The following is a 22,797-nucleotide window of genomic DNA, read 5'->3' as shown; positions in this document are numbered from 1 at the left end:
AGGAAAGGATCCAGTTTCAGCTTTCTACTTATGGCTAGCCAATTTTCCCAGCACCATTTATTAAATAGGGAATCCTTTCCCCATTTCTTGTTTCTCTCAGGTTTGTCAAAGATCAGATGGCTGTAGATGTGTGGTATTATTTCTGAGGACTCTGTTCTGTTCCATTGGTCTCATAAGGAATAAAATGTGGATTTTTAGCTGTCATTTTTCTTAGTGCTGGACTTACTTAAAAGCTTCCTGTCAAAATGATTCTTCAGGAACATGCAGCTGAAGCTAGAGGATATTTGCGGTTGTTTTCAGGGAATTTTGTCACCTGCATCAGTGAAGTGGTTTCCTTGGATGGGAGTATCAAAGATGAAAGAAGCCTCAAGCCTCCGCTTAGCTCCCAGGTTCTCTGCAACTGCACTGACCATGTTGACAAGGCCATTTAAACATTTGCATGGACAGTATGTTTTTATACGTTGACTGGTGTTTCCTGAATGCTAAAGGAATATTGTTCATGATAGAGGAGAAGTTGCACTACATTCTATGTAGAAAGTACAGGATAGTAAAAGAAAAAGAAACTAAACATCCCCTAGAGTGCATTTCCCCTTCTGTGTCTTTTCTTAATTCAAGTGAAATTTGCATAACATAAAATTAACCATTTGAAAGTGAACAGTTCAGTGCCATTTAGTACATTCACAATGATGAGCAAGTACCACTTCTACCTACGTTCAAAACATTTTCATCACCCCCAAAGGAAACCCCATGCCCAATAAGCAGTTCCTCCCCATCCCCTCTCCCCACGGCGCTGATAACCACTCTAATGTGTCTTTTTATTACCCACATAATTTCCTTTTTATATGTAGTTGGACTCATGCTGTTTAATATACTGCATTTTATTATATGCATTTTCCTGTTTAAATTAAAGCTTTTTCTTAGGCTTCAATGTAACTGCAAATCCCCATGATCCATGAGGTGGATTTTCATGGGCGCTCAGCTCTTGCTGTTTAAGAAATCATCCAGGCTCCTTCACAGTTGTGTTTGAAATGCTGTGCTCTTCATGGGGCACATGGTTTTCAGTGCTGGAGCCTTTCTCACCACTGCATTTCATGAACTTGACAGGTTTCATAAGAAGAGACTCTAGGCCCAGCCCTGAGGAGCTCATTTTGTCCTAGTTGCAAGTGTTATCAAATGACTCCACCAAGGGAATGCAAAATGAATTACTCTAATTGCACTAGAAGCATAATGTGAAGTTTGTATTTCACCTTTTGGCCCCTGGGAGAGAAAAATGTCACTGACTTTAAATTGCTTTTCCATTTTCCACATAGCCCCAGTTTCCAGTGCTAGCAAAAAATTGCCATTGGGAACATAATGTATGCTAACATGGGCCTACATGTATTTGTATGTTTTCTCATCTGTGTGTCAAAATTAAAAAATGGATGGTATGAAGAGGTGGGTAGAATCCCTTGTATTACATGAGACTTTGTTGCCTCCAAGCTCTATGATCTGGAGCCAGTAATTTAATGATCATAATCTGGGGTTGGCAGGTGCAGGCCGTGGGCTGAACACAACCCTTAGCCTGATTCTATATGTCCAATGAACTAAGAATGGCTTTAACATTTTTGAAGCGACTTTTATAAAATAAAATAAAAACAGGAAAACTAAACAACAGAGAACAATGTGTGCCCCTAAAGCCCAAAATATTTATTATCTGGCTCTTAATGGAAAAGATTTCTTGGCCTCTAATAATAATACTAATAATAGTAGCAGCAGCAGCTGGAAAATAGTTTATATTCTGTGTCAGACACTGTTCAAAGTGCTTGATATGTATTATCTCATTTAACTCTCACAACAAGTCTGTGGGACAGGTATTATGACTATCCTCATTTTACAAATAAAGACGCCCAGAGAGGTTGAGTAACTTCACTTTTCCAAGGCCATACGTCCAGTAAGTGGTGTTTTGGACCCAGGCAGTGGCTGTCTCTAGTGCTCTAGATCCTGAATTCTACCACCACCCTGTGCTGCAATTCACAGTTGGCTTCTTTTTCTTTTTCTTTTTTTTCCCTTAGGCAGAGTCTCACTCTGTCCCCCAAGGCTGGAATACAGTGGTGTGTTCTCAGCTCACTGCAACCTCTACCTCCCGGGTACAAGTTTTTCTTGTGCCTTGGCCTCCCAAGTACCTGGGATTACAGGTGCATGCCACCATGCCCGGCTAATTTTTATATTTTTAGTAGAGAGCGGGTTTCACCATGTTGACCAGGCTGGTCTCAAACTCCTGGCCTCAAGTAATCCACCCACCTTGGCCTCCCAAAGTGTTGGGATTACAGGCGTGAGCCACCATGTGCAACCAGTTGGCTTATTTTGCTTATCCATATAAAAACGGGGCAGGCAGGGACGAACAGCCCCTTTCACCTGTAACACTATGTGATCAAATGTTTTAGGCCCGTGTTTTAAGATCATTATCTGTGAGAGCTGTAGTCATACAGTAGTACTTCCCGAATTAGTGGCCTGAAAAAAGGATTCCTTAAAAATGTCCACATATAAAGGGGGTTGTTTGGTCAGCTAAGCATAAGAAAGCCTTTAGACAGGTTTCTTTTTGGTAGCACTTTCAGAAGAAGTATTATTCTTATGTGGGTCTCAGCAAGGAGGAAAGCTATTCAGCTGTTTCCTAAACTTTTTTTTTTGTGGGTCTCCGCAAAGGGGAAAAGTTTTTAGCTTTTTTCTAAATTTTTTTTTTTTTTTTTTTTTTGATGTGACACCGTTAAAATCTTTCAGAACCAGTGTGGTACTTAAGCAAAGTCAGTAAATTATGTTGTAGACGCGTTATTCAGCTCAATATTTTTCTAGAAGTATCAAAACAATGATGTAATCTAAGCATTCATTTATTCATATTTACCATAAATATTCTATTTATTTTCCCTATTTTTCCACTTCACTTGTCTTCACTCATCGCTTTTTTCTGCTGTGTGTAGTGAGACTATCTTAAAAGAGAGAGAACCAGGTCATGAAACTCAAGCCCACCGATTTAGATTCCTTTTAGTAGCTCTTATATTGAAAGTCCTATTTAGTTTATAGAATTACCTATAGATTTGATTTGCCTGAACTAAATAGGTTGATGCTGCCTAGTTGAGAGTTAGACAAAGGCTTCTTGATTGATTATATTGATCTCAGGCTAAGCAGGTATGATTATATTGATCTCAGGCTAAGCAGGTAGGATTGTCATCAAGTTGAAATACTATTTACTTTGGCATGACTTAATTTGCCAACATTGTCAACAGGTACATGTCAGGAAGAATGTGACCATGGGGGTTATAAATACAGGCCATTAACTAAAGAAACAACTTTATGGACACCTTTTAATTCACCAGCTGTTTACTCATCCCATACCAACAGAATTTTACAAATTTGACTGAGTTGAGACCAAAAGTATGCTGTCAAAAAACTGATGGTTGCTGACTGGCATAAGATAATGCTTTTGGTTTTCTCAACATTTTAAAATCCCTCCATTCTTTTAGAGCTCTCCATTTGGATGCCAAATAATGTTACATAAAATAAACCAAATGTCTTATTTTCGTTTTGAAAGATTCCTGGGGGTGTAGGAATGTAGTTGGTCTGCAGACTTTGAGGCACTAAAGAACATCATGTGTTGTATATCTAAAATCAGAAGCACAAGTGAACATAGGCATTAATGTAAGTATACTCTATGTATACATTTTTCTCTCCTGATCTTTTGTGTCCATAACAGTATATTTATTTTAGTAGATATTTGGAAATAGATGCAATTATTTGTGACAAGATTTTATAGATCCAATAGAACATTGCTACAGGGTATCTATTAATATATAGAATCAGGCTTAGGCAATGCAAAAATTGTGTCTAAGGAATGCTAACAAAGAAAGCCATTTGGTATGAAAGTTTGGGACTGCAGCTTCTGAGTGCTGACCAAGAACAGCACAGGTGTCCTCTTTTTTCTTGTGACTATTTAGAGGCCTTTTTTGACCTAACTGGCCAGTGTTGTTAAGATAACCAGCCAGGCTGATAGACTGTTTTGAATCTCTGGGACTGACTAAATTAATTTTGTCTAGGAATGTATAAATATTATCCTCACCCATTCAATTATATCTTTCAAACACAGCCACCCATACTCCTAGATGGCAGCTTATTTCTTGCACAGATCCTCATTCACCATGCTCTGAGGGTGAAAGAATCATATGATTTAATATTGTCTAGGAATGTGTAAATATTATCCTCACCCATTCAGTTCTATCTTTCAAACACAGCAACCCATATTCATAGATGGCAGCTTATTTCTTGCTCAAATACTCATTCAGCATGCTCTGAGGGTGATTTAAAAATCATATGGCACTTAATACATGTCTTCTTTCATTTTCATCAACTTTACTCTGTAGCTTCAGACTGTCAAGAAAAGAGACCCCAGTTGCTCTCTTTTCCCCTTTCAATTCTTCTCTTTTAGAATTTGAAAACTTGATGAGGATTATTACTGACTTCCCAAGGGCTTTTGAAATTAATATTGGGTTGTCTTTTTAATTTTGACGGGGGCAAAACTCCTGTTGCTTTTAGCCACCAGTTTCAGAAGTAGGTTGCTGTCAGTCATTAGCATAGGCTCACTGATGTAGCTTTCCATCCTGGGTTTTTATCCTGGATTTAGTGCCCTAGATGAATACTTTAGAAAGATAAAATGTTCATTTCAGTTGTCAAGTCCTGCCTGTACCATCAGCTTCTCACTGTCCACCTCTGCTGCTGGGATTTTATAATTCCCAGGCCTCAGACCTGGACCAAATGCTGTGGGAATGGGGACCCAGGCTTTGGGAATGCTGGTCCTTAGCTTCTGGCTGCCCCTGCTGCTCTTCTGGCTCTGGCCTTGGTCCTTAGATCTAGACTGGGCAGTTGGTGGCCCAAGTCATGTTCTGATGTACCCCAATTCTAAGAAGTAGACCTCTGTCTGGTTTCTCTAGTGGCCCAAGTCGTGTTCTGATCATGTACCCCAATTCTAAGAAGTAGACCTCTGTCTGGTTTCTGTACTGAATCATCTAGTAAGAGTTATCCCAAGAAGCCCAGATCTTCCAGCCCAGAACTTTTTCAAGCAGGAGGAGCTGTAACTTCCAACAGTCTTCCTCTGGGCCAGCTCCCTGCTGCCTTATTAGATCCTAGAAATCACCAGCTCCTGAATTTCCTGTAGCTTGAAATACCCTCTTACCCAACCTCACTATGGGTGCCTACATTGCTTTTATGTTACCTGTAAATTTCTTTCAAATACTTCAACACATGCAGTGGGGTGTGTGTGAATTTTCATGCAAAACCAGGGAATGAGAATTTAAAATTTTAAGTAATCGCCCTAAAGGTGGTTAGTTAGCATTTGAAAAATTTAAATCAAAGCTTAAAAGTCAATCATTATATATACATTATACCTCAATAAAATTAATTCAAAATAAAACAAGCCTACCCTTCCGTGGCCACCTACACATCCCCTTCAGTTAATTTTCTCTCTCATTAGCACCAGGTGCTCTGATACTCGCCTACTGGCGTGGTTGCTGCATGATAGACACCTGGAGGCTTGTTAAAATGCAATTACTGGGCCCCTCCCCCAAGTTGCTGATTCTGTAGATTTGGGATAGGGCCTGAGAATGGGCACTTATGGTAAGCTCCTACGCGATGGTGAACCCGCTGATCAAGGGAACCACACTTGAGAACCTCTGGCATAATGCAGACTGGAACTACCTTTTCTTTGGTGGAGCTCTTCATAGTATTCAAAATACACAATTTGTTTAGAAATAAGGTACAAGCCCTGGTATCCTTGTGAGCCCAGGGCACAGGAATCTGGCAAGCCCAAATGCCTGCCTGGTATCTCTTGGAAGCTTGTTAGAAATACAGAATCTCAGTGCAGATGCCAGGCTTACTGAATCCAACTCTGTGGTTCACAAATGCCCCCAGGTGATCCAAATGCACATTAAAGTTTGAGAAACACCTGTCCAAACCAAATTTAGTTCACATCATCTAGTTCAATGGTCCTCAACTATAGGTTCACATTAGAATTATCTGCAGTGTTTAAAAAAGGAAATTGATAGCCCAAGCACATTCTAATTATTAGTTAGAATCTCTAGGGTGAGACCCAGGCTTCTGAAATGGCTTATAAGTTCCCCCAGGTGATTCTAATGTACCACAGGTGCTGGTCTCTGGTCTCACAGTCTAGTCTCTAAGTGTTATTTGCATAGTTCTTTTAACAATGTACCAGCTGGAAATCTCTTCCCTTTACCCTGCCCTCAAAGTTAAATGCTGACAATTTAATGCCAACTAAACCGTCTCCTAATTAAAATGAAATGATTTCATTTGCCATGCTTTTATAGACTCATAAGAGGAAACATGTTGGTGGTGATTTATCTACAGTCCTTATTTATTTTAGAATCTGAGGCTCTAGCTATATTTCGTGGCAAGCTAAAGCTCAAATGCTTTCATGAAACTAAATTTCTAGCTTAAGATGAAGGTGTAGTTCCTGCACTGAATAGCATTCATCTGGAGATTTGTGAAATGTTGCAGTTTTACATCTAAGCACCTTATAAGGAATTCTATCTTAGACAAGATTAGATCCTGTGGAAATCTATACTTGAAAAGCTTCATAGTTTACTCCAAGTGCATGGAAATGGGTCTTATTTCTCTTGAATGCCCTTTAGGTCTTAACAGAACTCACAGTGCCAAGGAGTCAAAATCTACATTTCGAATCATATACATTCCTGACATATTATTTGAGCAGATTAAAACTAATTGATAGAGCAATTAGGCACCTTGAAAGTAGCTACTTGAAAAATGCCGACTTTTTCTTATCTCCATTCACTTAAACAAAAAATAGGCTGGGTGAAGTGGCTCATGCCTGTAATCCCAGCACTTTAGGAGGCCCAAGCAGGTACATAACTTGAGCCCAGGAGTTTGAGACCAGCCTGGGCAACATGGAGAGACCCCCATGTCTACAAAAAATACAAAAATTGGCTGGGTGTGGTGGTTCACACTTGTGGTCTCAGCTTCTGGGAAGCTGAGGTGGGAGGATCATCTGGTCCCAGGGAGGTCAAGACAGCAGTGAGCTGTGTTTGTGTCCACTGCACTCCAGCCTGGGCAACAGAACAAAACCCTGTCTCAAAAAAATAAAAATAAAAATAAAACAAGAAAACAACCAAAAAAATTCATCGATCTAGATTTGTGAGTTGCCAATACCAAGAAGTTCCCATGTTTTAAATATTTCAGATGGCCCTGTCATTGATTCTTCTTCCAGCTCAGACATAGGGAAGATGAAAGCTGCTGCCTGTAGCATCTTGCATCCTCTTGCTTCCACATACAAGAAATGTGAACCTCAATCCCCTAAAAATGTGCAGGTCAGAGTTTCCATTTTAGTGAACACATTTGTTCAGCCCAGGTGGGGTGGGACATGACAAAAACCAAGAGTGAGTCTGGAACCATGGGGCTCTTCCCAGGCCATCACTATGAGATAGGATATCCCACTCTCGGAAACAGCAGCTCCCTTAGGAAGCTGTTGTGTCTTGAATGTTTGTGTCCTACCAAAATTCATAAGCTGAAATCCTACCCTCTAAGGTGATGGCATTAGGGGATGGGGCCTTTGGGAGGTGATTAGGTCATAAGCATGGAGCCCTCAGGAATGGGATTAGTCTCCTTATTTTAAAAAGGCACCAGATAGCCCCCTTTCCACTGCATGAGGACACAGCTAGAAGGCACCACCTATGAACTAGAAAGCTGCCACCGAATGTGTTGGCACCTTGATCTTGGATTCCCCAGCCCCCAGAACTGTGAGAAATAAATTTCTGTTGTTTATAAGCTACCCATATATGGTATTTTGTTGTGTGTCAAACAAAGACAAAAACCAAACTCACATCTTATATGGGCAGTGGAAGGAGAACTCCAAGTTGAGGGGGTCTGCTCTTTTAGACCTATGCTTCTCAAATTCTAGTGTGTGCACCAGTCACCTGGGCATCCTGCTAAAATGCAGGTTCTGCTTCCGTGGTTCTGGGATGAGACCTGGGACTCTGCATTCCTAACAAGCTCCCAGATGATGTTGATGCTGTTGGTCTAGGGGCCCTTTGAGTAGTAAGGGTTTAGAACAGTGCTTCTTAAATGTGTGTGTCTGTGTGCAAAAGAATCACATGGAAGGCTGATTAAAACACAGATTCCTATTTCCCATCCTAAAGACGGATTCAACCTGGGGCCTGATAATTTGCATTTTAACAAGTTCTCAGGTGATCCTGATGCTGCTGGTCCCTGGACTACATTTTAATAACAAGCCTCTAGTTAACTTTTAAACAACTTAGTTAAGATGACTTCACCAGTACTCTCTTCTGTGAAAACAGAGAGCCAAACATCAAAAGATGAAGGAGGATACTACTGAGTCTCTTTGGAGAAAATCACATCACAAACTTGGAGAGTGCCACAGGGTCTCTGTTCATTTTTCCATTGACAATATGCTTCTTTGACTAAAGACTAAAAATAAATCTTCAGGATCGAAAACTAGAGATAAGATTGAAACTCTAAGATTGGAAATAGTGCTGCCTAATGAATAATAGGACTAGTTATTTTAGGATGACAGACCAGCCTGTGCCTAGTGAAAGGTTAGAAATACCAATAGCAGACTGGGCGCAGTGGCTCACGCCTGTAATTCTGGCACTTTAGGAGGCCGAGGCGGACAGATCAACAGAGGTCAGGAATTCGAGACCACCCTGGCCAACATGGCGAAACCCCGTCTCTACTAAAAGTACAAAAATAAAAATTAGTCGAGCACGGTGGCGGGCACCTGCAGTCCCATCTACTCAGGAGGCCAAGGCAGGAGAATCACTTGAACCTGGGAGGCAGGGGTTGCAGTGAGCCGAGATAGCACCACTGCACTCCAGCCTGGGTGACAGAGCAAGACTCCATCTCAGAAAAACAACAAAAAAAGGAAATACTGATGGCAAAATGTTATTGGTGGCCAATTCTTAATATATGTCATGAGATTTGGGGCGATGTTTGCTTCTTAATGTATATTTCTTTGCTTTACATTTTCCTATGAAGCATATTTAAATATTGTTTTCATAACATGGGAGGAAAACCCTAAGCAATATTTTTAAAAGAAAAAAGTAAAACATATGCTCAGTGTAAGTTCATAGTATTTTTTGTTTGGATTTGTTGTATCTGTGTCTCTCTACGTTTGTATTTTCATGGGAAAGGTATTATTTTTGTCTATGTCAGTCATAATGTTCCTGGTGTAAAGGTGATAGATGGGTAAGGGCAAGGTCTAAACATTTGCCTGGAAGTTGGACAGGGTCTGGGTGGTGAAAATAAATTTAAGGAGTCCCAGAGGAGAAGTCAAAAGTTCCAAGAAAGAATTAGAGTCAGCTTCTCTTTCTCTCCTTGCCCTCCAAACAATTCAGCACAAGCCCTCAAGTCCCTTGAAGAGTCTTTCTTTCCCCTTTCTTCTTAGAAGGGCTGAAATACGCTTTAAGTTAACTTAGGAATGGTTAGAAAAGGTTAAAAAAATGAGAGAACAGTAACAATTAACAAGCTACTAGGGAAGCAGGGAAACTATGCTGATCTGAACATCAGAGACGACCTCCTGTGGTCTGGTTCCCTAGAACCCAGACTCAGGCTTTGGCTTGGGATGGCCGGACCAGAAGGAAAGTGCCCAGTGTGGCAGGAGTCATCTCAGGAGCGTGTTGCCATCCAGCCAATGACTTGTGTTCCAAAAACTGGAAAATGCGCCTCCTGGTCACTATGTAAATGATTACCACACGAGCTTATTTTCAGCAATTCAAAAAATTATCCAATTCGTGGTTTATTGCTTCTGTTAGTCTGGAAATGGTCAAACAAGTTGATAGTCATCTAGTTTACTCCTGGTGCAACTTTCCAACAAAACTCCAGGGCTCTACTGACACCTGCTGGCATATCATCTATTTTATGTTAAACAACAACAACAAGACAAAGAAGCATTAATATTTTTCCTACAGTCCTTTGCCCTTGTTATGTTACGTGTACTTTACCTGAACAGTAATAGAAGGGGCCTTTACCATGTCATGAGGAGAGAAGTGTGGGCAAGCCATTGGGTGAAAATAAAAATCCCCAACACAAAGAATGTACCACAGAGCTCTTGTTGCCTGTCTGCCCTGCACCAGCTGCTCTGTGACCTTAGGCAAGGCCATTGACCTCACTTTTCATCATTGCAAGAAGAAAGAGGCAGCAACCTTCCCTCCCAGTGCCCTTTAGGGCTTCTGAGGATGCTGGTGGCATTTCCTACTAACTAAAGCATGGGCCCTGTCACTGGAGTGATGGCCTTAAAGGTCACTCTCACTGACCTTTGCATCACAATAAACAAGATTCCTTGCCAGCGTTGTCTGTTTGAAAGATGGATGAAAGTTGTTTAAGCCTCTTCAAAGTGCACCACCACTGTAATTTATCTCGAGAAACAACTAAATTAGAATGATCAGAAAAAGCTCAGTGAACAGTCTCAGAAATTGTCCACTTTTTTTTTTTTTTGTCCTAGGAAACTATGGACTTTGTTTTGTGTTTTGGAACATGTAATAAGCCTGCAGGTTGAGAAAATACATCCCAGTTAATGCCAACCCAATTATTTGTGCTTTTTCTGTCTCTTCTTGAGAAACTCTGTGTGGGCCTGTGGTTTGTTAGGTCAATAACAGGATATTTGATAGTCTCCAGGGAGTTATAGTCCATATTTAGCCTGATAGAGGAAGTGAGGTCTGCCGATGAAAAATAATTGAGGCATTTCTTTAATTCTACTATTTCATTTCTTCCTCTTCCTTCAGAATCCTGACTCCACCATTATGCTTGCTGAGGCTTTCGATGCTATTTACAGCTCTGCTTTTGCTAGTCACAAAAGAAAATTTACCTTTTATAACCCCTGAGCCTTCCCTCAACACTGTTAGGTATGACCAGGATCAGTAAAATCTATTAGATTCACATCCATTAGTTTGGCTACTACTTAAGAAAACAAACAAACAAAAGATCCCAGAAAAATAACAAGTGTTGTTGAGGATGTAGACAAATTAGAACCCTTGAGCAAAAGGGTTCCCTTGTTGCATTTGCAGTCCTTTGTTGGTGGGGGGAAAATGGTATGGCCACGATGAAAAGAGTATGGTGTTTCCTTTAAAATTAAAAAATAGAATTACTTTTTGATCCAGAAGTTCCACATCTGGTTATTTATCCATAAATAAGAATGGAAAGCAGTAACTTGAGTTATTTGGATACCAATGTTCATAGTAGACATACAATTCACAATGGACAAGGAGTCCATCAGAGATGAATAGATGAGCATATTCAGCCTTTAAAAGGCGAGAAATTCCGATACATGGTAGAGCATGGATGAACCTTGAGGACATTATGCTAAGTGAAGAAAGCCAGTCACGAAACGACAAATTCTGTATGGTTCCACTTACTTGACGCACCTAGCATAGTCAGAATTATAGAGACAGAAAGGAGGATGGTATTAATATTAATCAACGGCTGAGAGGAGGGGGGATGGGGAGTTATTTAATGGATATGGAGTTTCAGTTTTGCAAGAGGAAAAGAGTTCTGGAGATGACTGTTTATGCTGGTTGCATAACAATGTGAATGTACTTACTGCCACTGAATTTTCATTTAAAACGGTGAAGGGATAAATTTTATGTTATGTCCATTTTTAACACAATTAAAAGAAATGTTAAACAGCAAAAAACAAAGCAAAACAAAAACATATTCTGTTGGAATGCAGTCATCACCTTTGCCCTAACAGAGAGTAAATTGCTTGACTTTTTTAAACCTGGTTCTACTAGGCAGTGCTGTCCAACAGTCCCATCTATGATGATGGAAATACTCTTTATCTGCACTGTCTGAGCCATCAACCCCATATTGGTGTTTAAGCATGTAAAATGTGATTAGTACAAATGAGACACTGAACTTTATTAAATTTAAATAGCCATATGTGGCTAGTGGATACCATACTAGACAGTGCAGATAGAGTTTACATCTATATTACTGTCTATTCCAAGATATTTTCCCTTCCTCAGCACTAAGCCATAAATCTAAGCAGTCAGGCTGTAAACCTAAGAAGGTAAGGAATCGGCTTATGTGTGGGCCACAGTTCTATTTAACCAACAATATCAATTTGCTACACAGTGTTTTACCAAGGGTATGATTCTTTTATGGCATTCATTGGCATCAGTTTTTGGACCCAAGGGCAGATTTGGCCTTAATTCATGGGCTAAACTTTTCTAGTAAATGCCCTTTTAGAGACCCAAATTCCTCTACTGCCATGCACAATCTCCCTTCACTTGTCCTTGTAAATCCATGGAGTGATGGTATGAACTACAAGTGAGGTCCAAGGCCTTATACAGAAATTATGTGAACACATCGCTGTTTGCTCTGATCACCCTGGCAATCAAAGAATGTTTTACTTTTTAAGGCTTTGCTGGAAAACATAGTCAGGTAAGATATGTAACAAACTCTTAGATTGAAAGGATCACACAATAGAATGGATGAAACCCTATGCATTTATCCTCTAAAATGAAAATAGTTAAATATGTCATTATGCATTGTATAATGCTGGTTGGAAATAACTAAGATTGTCAGCAACTGAAAAAGGGCTTATATTTAAACAAGCCGCAAATAGAAACCTTCACAAGTCAATCAGTGGGCAGCATTCCTTTGTGGCAGCCCACAGTTTAATGGCACAATAGATGGCACATTTGTCTTCATGGAAAGAATGAAAGCTGTTTATTAAAGAATAAAATATGAGCAGGCAAAATATAGATGGCTGTGCAACAGGAAAGGGACAAAAGAAGAGTTTGTGTTTTTATTACACAAAATGGATACAATCTATCTAATAAAAACCACTCTATTTGACTCCAGCAGATTTGCTCACCAAGAATATTGTTTTTCTCTTTCAGCAATGGGTAGAAGGCCTGAGATCAATCATACACAACTTCAGGGCCAACAATGTCAGTCCAATGACGTGCCTCAAGAAACAGTGAGTGTTGTTTGCATTACTCTTTCTGCTTGGCAGTTATCAAACAAATGGTCAGATGGAGAGATGAAGGCTGGGTGGTTCCTTCCTCCTCAGGCAAATTCCTACTTGCCTTTCCCTCCATGCTCCTGACCTTGGAGTTGGCCGATACACATTGGTACGCTTCATACCACCTAGAAGGGTATGCATGATAAACCCACAGCCCAAAACCTATATGAAAAGAATAGTTGATGGCCAAAGGACACTGGAACCTCAGTCACTCTGTATCCTGTCAGTTGTGGGTACTGGCTTTTGTGTCCCCAGACTGAGTTTTCTGACAGACAGCTCTGCCCATGTCTGGGACCATCGCTGAGTGCTGGGATAATTCAATCCTCTGCTGCATAAAACAGAAATGAGGAGTGTGGCCAAGAGAAGCACTTGCCAACGCACCCATGCTAGGGTGAAAAAGAAGCCTCAGCTCCGAGTGCTGTGCTCCCTGTTTAGCACACAATCAGGAATTCAAAGATACCTCTGAATTTTTTTCTGTAGGATTCAGTCATTTAAAGATTTGATCAAGGATCCAATGGTGATTTCCGAATTTATTGTTTCCATGAAAGAAGGAATTACTCCAGCTTACAGTATCTGAAATCCAGAGGAGTACTACAGTGGTAGATTTAAACCCTACCCAAGTTAACCTTTCAAGGTGACATGAAAATCAGCCACAAAGGAATCCTAGCCAAAGTCAAATGTCAGCCAGTTTGAAAAGCAGTGATCCATGAAGGTGGGGGCCATCTGCCTTCACAGGGCCATTGGCAGGCAGCTGTGAGGTGCCAAGAGTAACCATGTGGAGAAATTGCAGGGATAAGCCTGCATATCTCAAAATTATGCCTGAGCACCAAGAGTGTGATTCATCATACTCACTTGGCAATGGGCCAAGAGGTTAGTCCTAAAGGTCCTGTCATGTCTTATCTTCTGGTCATTGTGGCAGGTGCTTACAAGTATGGTCTCTAGGCTATAAATCCGAGCTTCACCATGGCAAATTCTTAGACTTGTTCCTCACTGTCCCCATCAAAATTACCATGCAGAGGAAATTGGAAAGTATTCTTTATTCAGTACTACTTATCTTAATTGTTATGGTACCCCTCCAGTTTTCTTTCATCCTCCTAGTGGAGGAAAGTTATTTCGTCTTATCTATTTCTATTTGTTGTGCAGCTGCTTCTCCTTTTCCTCTACAGTTGCCCTGGCATGTGTTTTTAAAGAGAAACCCAGTGGATATTCTGATGTTATGACTTCAGGCACTGATAGTCCTAAAAGGTCAAAAACTTTTAGAAGGCTTACTTATACCTGAGTGACACAAATATCTGTAGCTGACATGAGATCTGGCAATATCCTACCCAGATCCCTTTATGAAGCTGGTGTTCACCCAGCCATCATCTGCCATGGGGATGGGCTCACCAAGGGCTCAGACCTGTCCACTTCTTCAGAGCATTGCCCTCTGCTGAAGGGGAGCTCCCATTCCTGGAAGATTATACTCTTCCCTCCTCTGGCAGGAAGTCCACAGCCAATGATGAGCTGCAATGGGGTACAGTAGGCCATCCCTCTTGCTGCCGAGTCTGGCACAAATCACATGAGAGTTCACTCACAGTCTCATGTGAGTTCAAGCTAAATCAAACTCCATCTGAGACCACAACTTTGCTTAACTCTTTTTTCTGCCCAATCTTCTTCACTCACTCCCTTCATCCCTAAAACATCCCCTTATTAAAGTAGTTAGTGGTGCGTCTGTGAAACTTAAGACAGAAACTTTACCACATCATCATGTTCCGCAGATTGTTAGCACATTTTGATTGGAAACAGTGAGAATGGGAGTCATTAGCCAAGAAGAGTCCTAGCTCCAAAGTACAGATAAAAGTTCTGAGTCTCCTGAAAGCCTGGGGAAAGCAAGGAATTGTTCACCATCAATTTGAGTTGATGAACTAGTCTTACCACTGGAAATTAAGGAAGCACCCATGTGATCAGTACTTGGCAGCACTAGAAGCTGGGAGTGATGAGTCCTCATGAGTCCTCAAGACAAGGCTGGCTGGTGTCACCGTGCAGTTGCATTTCCCACCACTTTAATATATTATTACAGAGCAATAGTTGAGCAGACCAATCGCAAATAAGTACCAATGATGTGTTTTGCTCATTGCAAGCATGCAGTCATCTCATTTAGCTAGGGTTGCCAGATAAAATAGAGGACACTTAGTTAAATATGAAATTTAGATAAGAAACAAATAATATTTTAGTATAAATATATCCTATGGAATATTTGGAATATACTTAAAAAAAAAAAAAAAAAAAAAAAAAAAACCTGTTGTTTTTCTGAAATTCAAGTTTAACTGAGAGCTCTGTATATTTATGTGCTAAATCTGACAACCCTAAATTCATCTCATAGTACATAATTGTCTGATTTTCAGAACCAATGTTCTTGATTTGAATGAACTTTGTTTTAAAGTTCGTAACAGAATTGAAGCTGTTCACCCTAAGAAACATTAAGGCAGTGTTATTGCTCTTATTTTGCAGCTGGATGAAATTGGCATTTATGACCAACACAAATGGTAAAATTCCAGTTAGGAGGTAAGTAATCATTCCTATCTGCTGTCCATGCCCTGGGTCAACCCTTGTGATCCCAAACCAAAGAGAGAACCCTTCACCAGTATTTGTGTGTTAAATGCTTTAAAGATATTTCTGGAATCTTAGTTTCAATTGCTTTGACAAATGCTATATTCAGTTGGTAAAAATTATTTACGAAAGTAAAGCTGCATTTTTTTTTGGTCAAAATAGGTGGCAAAAGAGGTACTTTGACAACTTAAAAAACATCAGAAAATGTAGCACTGTTTTTTTTTGTTTTGTTTTGTTTTGTTTTGTTTTGTTTTTGAGACAGAGTCTCTCTCTGTTGCCCAGGCTGGAGTGCAGTGGCGGGATCTCTGCTCACTGCAAGCTCCGCCTCCGGGTTCACGCCATTCTCCTGCCTCAGCCTCCTGAGTAGCTGGAACTACAGGCACCTGCCATCACACTTGGCTAATTGTTTTTGTATTTTTAGTAGAGGCGAGGTTTCACCATGTTAGCCAGGATGGTCTTGATCTCCTGACCTCATGATCCACCCGCCTCTGCCTCCCAAAGTGCTGGGATTACTGGCGTGAGCCACCGCGCCCGGCCAGCACTGTTTTTTAAAATCTGCAAATAAGTGGGTTTTTAGGATTTATGTTTCTTTTGCTTATTTGCCCTGAGCAACTGTTAGCTAAACTTAAAGAAGAGTATATTGTGCACCTACTGTGGAAGGGTGTGGACCGTGTCTTGAGAATTGTGATGCCTCTGAACAGAGCATTTTCATTCTGGGCTTTGCTGCTCATCTGGTGCTCAGGGTAGATAGGGCTCCTCCTCTGGCTTCATGCTGCCTACTCTCTACGTGTACTGTAACTGACACCACATACTCTGTGGAGCTGTCCTTTCCACTTTTGCCCTGACGCAGGTAACAATGACAAAGAATAAAAAGGCTTGGGGCTGGGTGCTGTGGCTTACGCCTGTAATCCCAGCACTTTGGGAGGCCAAGGCGGGTGGATCACGAGGTCAGGAGATCAAGACCATCCCAGCTAACATAGTGAAACCCGTCTCTACTAAAAACACACACACACACACACAAAAAAAAAATTAGCCGGGTGTGGTGGTGGGCGCCTATACTCCCAGCTACTTGAGAGGCTGAGGCAGGAGAAGGGCGTGGACCCAGGAGGCAGAGCTTGCAGTGAGCCGAGATCCCACCACTGCACTCCACCCTGGGCCACAGAGCAAGACTCCATCTCAATAAATAAATAAATAAATAAATAAACAAACAAACAAACAAAAAGGCTTGGGTGGAAACGAGAATAAAGAAAACATGGACAGGATACGTCCTCCACATGTGTTCTTTGATACTTAGGTAGACAGATTTCACCCTCTGAGGATTCCCCATGCATCCCTCTTTTCTGCTTCTCACGTCCTTCCAGGGGTTAGGGTTTACACATGGTCTCTGGGTGCAGTTGGAAACTCTTTCCACAGTAGTGATGGAAATTCTTTACCAAACTCTCTCTAGTACTTAGGTAGACAGATTTCACCCTCTGAGGATTCCCCATGCATCCCTCTTTTCTGCTTCTCACGTCCTTCCAGGGGTTAGGGTTTACACATGGTCTCTGGGTGCAGTTGGAAACTCTTTCCACAGTAGTGATGGAAATTCTTTACCAAACTCTCTCTAGTACTTAGGTAGACAGATTTCACCCTCTGAGGATTCCCCATGCATCCCTCTTTTCTGCTTCTCACGTCCTTCCAGGGGTTAGGGTTTACACATGGTCTCTGGGTGCAGTTGGAAACTCTTTCCACAGTAGTGATGGAAATTCTTTACCAAACTCTCTCTAGTACTTAGGTAGACAGATTTCACCCTCTGAGGATTCCCCATGCATCCCTCTTTTCTGCTTCTCACGTCCTTCCAGGGGTTAGGGTTTACACATGGTCTCTGGGTGCAGTTGGAAACTCTTTCCACAGTAGTGATGGAAATTCTTTACCAAACTCTCTCTAGTACTTAGGTAGACAGATTTCACCCTCTGAGGATTCCCCATGCATCCCTCTTTTCTGCTTCTCACGTCCTTCCAGGGGTTAGGGTTTACACATGGTCTCTGGGTGCAGTTGGAAACTCTTTCCACAGTAGTGATGGAAATTCTTTACCAAACTCTCTCTAGTACTTAGGTAGACAGATTTCACCCTCTGAGGATTCCCCATGCATCCCTCTTTTCTGCTTCTCACGTCCTTCCAGGGGTTAGGGTTTACACATGGTCTCTGGGTGCAGTTGGAAACTCTTTCCACAGTAGTGATGGAAATTCTTTACCAAACTCTCTAGTACCTTTTTGGTTGGTGTTTGTTTTAAACATTCATGGAAATTCCAGAAGCTGGGCTGGGTCCCAGGGCATCTGCTGTTCACATGAAGACAGACGTGTATCTGGATTCATGAACCTAAGCCCATGACCAGAATCAAACATGCGTTCCCCAGATACCAACTCTATCTTCCAGGATTCTCCAGACTCAGGTTTATGTTCACTTCTCTGGACACCACTTTAACAAATAAGCAAATCGACAAATAGTAACAAACAAAACCCGGAACTACTGGATGGAATCATGTCTTAGAATTGATCTTTCTTTCAGAGATGACTAGGTCACCGAGTGCACAGCATCTGTGTGGATGCACTGAGCAGTGGCATGTGCTGGTGGCTCCTGGCCATTTCTGACTCTCCTTTCCCACCTTCCCTGCTCAGCTGTTTCATTCTGCTCTGCAGCTTCCATTCTGCATCCCTGTGAGACTATCTCCATACTCCCTTGACATTACTCTTTTCATATTTAACAGAATTGTCCCAGAAGTCGTCGTTTTTCTCAATCTTGTGTATTAAACAATCACGACCTAAAGTATCCATGTGACCACTTAAATATTGAGAAAATGTAAAGTATAGAAGTCATGAAGAAGACCTTGGATAATATATTTTTTTAATTTAACCCTTTATTGAGGGCTTACTGAGTCACAGACCTCATGCATTTGTTGTGGTCTTTCCAAATCTATCTGTAGGATTCTCTGCTTTTATTTCATAACTTGCTAGCAAGTCAACTTTTTGTCTACTTTAGAAGTTTGAAAAAAGCCCTGTTAGCAGCCTTGACTGATGGCTGTTGGCAGATACTTTATGCTTATCCTTATTTAAAATCCTTTGCTCAGTTGAGCAATAGCAGAACAATTATTTTAATGTGTCCCAGTACCCTACGGCTATTGCATTTTTATTTAAAATCAGAGAGCACAAAGCAGTGTGAAGAATAGAAATGTAGGCTGGGTGTGTTTTTACATGCCTTACTATCCTGCTTTTTCTTCCAAGATAAGGTTCAGGAAATGGGCAAAGTAGAGACACATAGATTGTGATCAAAGCGCTTCTAACCAGCAGTCTTGGTTTCATTTGTATGTATCCTAAGAATCAAGTGATTTGTCATACAAGCTTTGAAGTCATTTCTGATTCCATTGATTTTTATCTAACATGTTCACATACAAAATTATTACCACCTTTTTGTAGAAATAGCTTAGATATTTTGGTGTCTTCTTTAGCTCTCTTTGACATGGACTCTGTGGTACTTGCCAGTATTAACAGGTGTTTGACACAAGACAGCTGTGATTTGGGGGCAGTTTGTTAGAGTTAATGGAGAATTGATACCATGCCAAAAAAAAAAAATCAGATAACTCTATTGGTGAATGAGCTGCCAAGAGTTAGGTGGAAATTGTTGTGAATGTTTTAATGGATATGAAGAGTAAATACTATAAAAATGTTATTTCTTCACTATCATTCTGAAGTTTTTAAAATGGAAACTATTAGTGTACTGTCCATAATATTAAAAGGATCTGGCTTCATAGTGATTACATAGCTTGGGAAGGGTTCCTGCTGTTTAGCATTAAACCAAAATTTAATATCCAGGAAGTTGCAGGAATAACACATGAAGAAAATCTCCCTCTTCTCTTGTCTTGCTGTGTACATAACCCATACAGTCTGCCTTTCTCTCAAATTCACAAATTCACACTCAGTTTATCCTCCCACTCAGACCAAAGTTTTGGAAATAACACTTCTGTTTTGCCACCTTCCCTCCTCCCTCATAACCTGGAGTGGACACCAATGCCTAGAAAATTGGGAAATAAGTAGCCAGACATTAGTTGTGGGCAGGGACTGGAAGAGATCCCAAACAAGATGGCTGTGTTAAAGAAGGCTGAGAGTCGCAAGTGCAGTCTTGGAAGCACTCCTATATAATCAGCCCATCCATATCCTGAAGGCCCAGCAGCGCATGAAGAAGATACGATTCTGCTGGGGCAGTTGCCCCATCTTTCACAGAAGAGTTCTCTGTAAATTTCAGAACGTGGTGTTAAAACCATTGTGTAGATTGCAGACCCTGTGCCAGCTAGCAAAGAGTGGGACTCCCTTAGTTTATAGGATTGCTGCTGTTTTAGCCACTTGCAAAGTACCCTGGAATAGAATTTAACCAGGACTCTAATAGGACCGGACACAACTCAGGGGTGTTTGCTTTTGTAGCATTTCTTTTGGGGAATGGGCGGTGGTTTATTTTGATTCAACAAAAACTCATTGAGTACCAGTTAGCTATGAGGCACTAAGCTTATGTGTACATGGGGCTCTCTAGAGATTTGAGTAAATCACATTCCCTTTGTAAATACTCTATGTTCCCATGAAACACAGCCACGATATTATCTCCCCTCTTTCCCTGCTCCATCTCCCTTCCCCTTGAGACATTCTTCTACTTTCTATTTTTTGGCATCTGGCCAAACCCTAGCCAAAGATCAATTCCTGTGTAGGAAACAGAACCTATTGGTACCCAGGTTCTGTTTCACCGGAAAGGCTCAGGCTCCGTACCCACTGAATTCATGCCCATGTTGATCAGTTTTCATCTTGTTATGCCAGGCATGTCCAAATCTAACAGAGGCTTCAGTTAGCTGGGATACCCCTGCGATTGCTATGCAGTGATTCTTCTCCTGATAGCAGGTGCCAGATCCTGCCAGAGTCTTACTAGCTAGGTTAACACCAACTTTTTATGAAATAAAAGTCACCCTGAACAGCTACTTTCCCCTAAATTAAAAAGGCTAGAAAATTGTTGTCTTACCCCAATTTAATGTATAAAAATTACATGAACTCTAGAGATGAAAAATATAAACATAGCACCTTCTATACTAGGAATCTTAACCATTTATTGATGTTACACACATATTCTCTCCCATATTTGTAGATTTGTTAAAGAGAATTCACAGGCCTCCTTATATTTGAATACAACTGTCTCAAGAACTCTTAAAAAGGTACTTCTTGAAGTGTTCTTGGGCCTGGCATGAAACAATAAAGCTGTGAATGAACACATAATTCATTTACTTAAAGCTACTTCTTCTTAGTCTATTTTGGGAAGTCCTACCCTGCCACTGAAGTGGTGCTTTCTGCCACTCACAAAGATGAACTATCAGCACTCTCATTTAGAGCTTGCCTTGTACTTAGCATGGATGGCGGAAAGTACAAAAACGCTGGGCATGAGATGCTGTTAAACATCCTTCTGTGCTCACAGGGGAGGCATTCCAAAGCCAGCCTTCATGGATAGAAGTAAAATTCCATCCTCAAGTCAAGCTGGACTTCGGAATGTCGAGTTAAAATTAAATTATCATGGTAACACAATCAGGGAGCGAGTGAAGGCTCCTTGGTGGCTAAGGTGTGGGTCAGAGACAAGTTTGGTGTTCCAGGGCATCAAGTCCTCTGCTCAATAGCTTTCATTCTGAGTGGTACCAACACATTTATAATGGAGAGTCTCTCCTACTTTTATCATCACCAGAAAGTGTGTTCATCAAGGTGTTATCTATTCTACTAGCCTTGGTGCTCACTGTTCTAGTTAAAAGGCTATCCAAAAATACTATGTCTTGGGGTACTACCGAGATTTGTTGAAACGTTGGATAATTGTTCCCCTTCCTCCTCACCCAACCCATCATTTTCATAATAAAGTCCCTAATCCTTGAGGCAGCTGACATTTCAGAGGGGCTCAAGGGTGCTTAGATTGAAAACAAGAACGAAATATGTCTGTTCACACCTGTGTCAACTGTGGTTAAGTGTGGGAACCAGGATAAGGAAAACTGAAGGCATGGGTTGAGTTTTAAGGGGCCATCTCCTTTTCCCCAGGTCCAGATATCATCAACATGAGGGTTTGTTCTAGAGCTACTGTCTTATCTGCCACATTCCTTTTGCATAAGAAGGCAATTTGGTAGCATCAGAATTTATCATTGTTTTTGTCCAAAAATTTGTATCCCAAGCCGAGCGCTGTGGCTCACGCCTGTAATCCTAGCACTTTGGGAGGCTGAGGCGGGTGGCACCTGAGATCAGGAGTTTGAGACCAGCCTGACCAATATGGTGAAACCCCATCTCTACTAAAAATACGAAAATTAGCTGGGTGCGGTGGCGTGCACCTGTAGTCCTGGCTACTCAGGAGGTGGAGGCAGGAGAATTGCTCAAACCTGGGAGGCGGAGGTTGCAGTGAGCTGAGATAGCGCCACTGCACTTCAGCCTGGGTGACAGACTGAGACTCTGTCTCAAAAAATAATCAATTAGGAAAAGAGGAAGTCAAATTGTCCTTGTTTGCAGATGACATGATTGTATATTTAGAAAACCCCATCGTCTCAACCCAAAATCTCCTTAAGCTGATAAGCAACTTCAGCAAAGTCTCAGGATACAAAATCAATGTGCAAAAATCATAAACATCCTTATACACCAATAACAGACAAAGAGAGAGGCAAATCATGAGTGAACTCCCTTTCACAATTGCTTCAAAGAGAATAAAATACCTAGGAATCCAACTTACAAGGGATTGTAAGGACCTCTTCAAGGAGAACTACAAACCACTGCTCAGTGAAATAAAAGAGGACACAAACAAACAGAACATTCCATACTCATGGATAGGAAGAATCAATATCGTGAAAATGGCAATACTGCCCAAGGTAATTTATAGATTCAATGCCATCCCCATCAAGCTACCAAGGACTTGCTTCACAGAAGAGGAAAAAAACTACTTTAAAGTTCGTATGGAACCAAAAAAGAGCCCGCATTGCCAAGACAATCCTAAGCCAAAAGAACAAAGCTGGAGGCATCACACTACCTGACTTCAAACTATACTACAAGGCTGCAGGAACCAAAACAGCATGGTACTGGTACTAAAACAGAGATATAGACCAATGGAACAGAACAGAGCCCTCAGAAATAATGCCACACATC

General features: G+C 41.1%; 1 protein-coding gene across 13 annotated transcripts in view; it reads left to right on the top strand.

Annotated features, from left to right (window-relative positions):
• Nucleotides 1–22,797, top strand: part of PLCB4 (phospholipase C beta 4) — a 425,441-nt gene that overhangs the window by 288,784 nt on the left and 113,860 nt on the right. For all 13 annotated transcript variants that reach the window (XM_017868901.1, XM_017868899.1, XM_017868893.1 and 10 more), the window contains 2 exons: nt 12,912–12,991; nt 15,527–15,580. In XM_017868901.1, the coding sequence (XP_017724390.1) occupies nt 12,912–12,991; nt 15,527–15,580 (134 nt within the window). The remainder of the gene's footprint in view (nt 1–12,911; nt 12,992–15,526; nt 15,581–22,797) is intronic.

The sequence above is a fragment of the Rhinopithecus bieti genome, unplaced genomic scaffold, assembly GCF_001698545.2.
Source record: "Rhinopithecus bieti isolate Rb0 unplaced genomic scaffold, ASM169854v2 scaffold_4658, whole genome shotgun sequence".
Taxonomy (NCBI): Eukaryota; Metazoa; Chordata; class Mammalia; order Primates; family Cercopithecidae; genus Rhinopithecus; species Rhinopithecus bieti.
The sequence above is the reverse complement of the archived record's forward strand: the minus strand, read 5'-3'. Positions and strand labels throughout refer to the sequence as shown.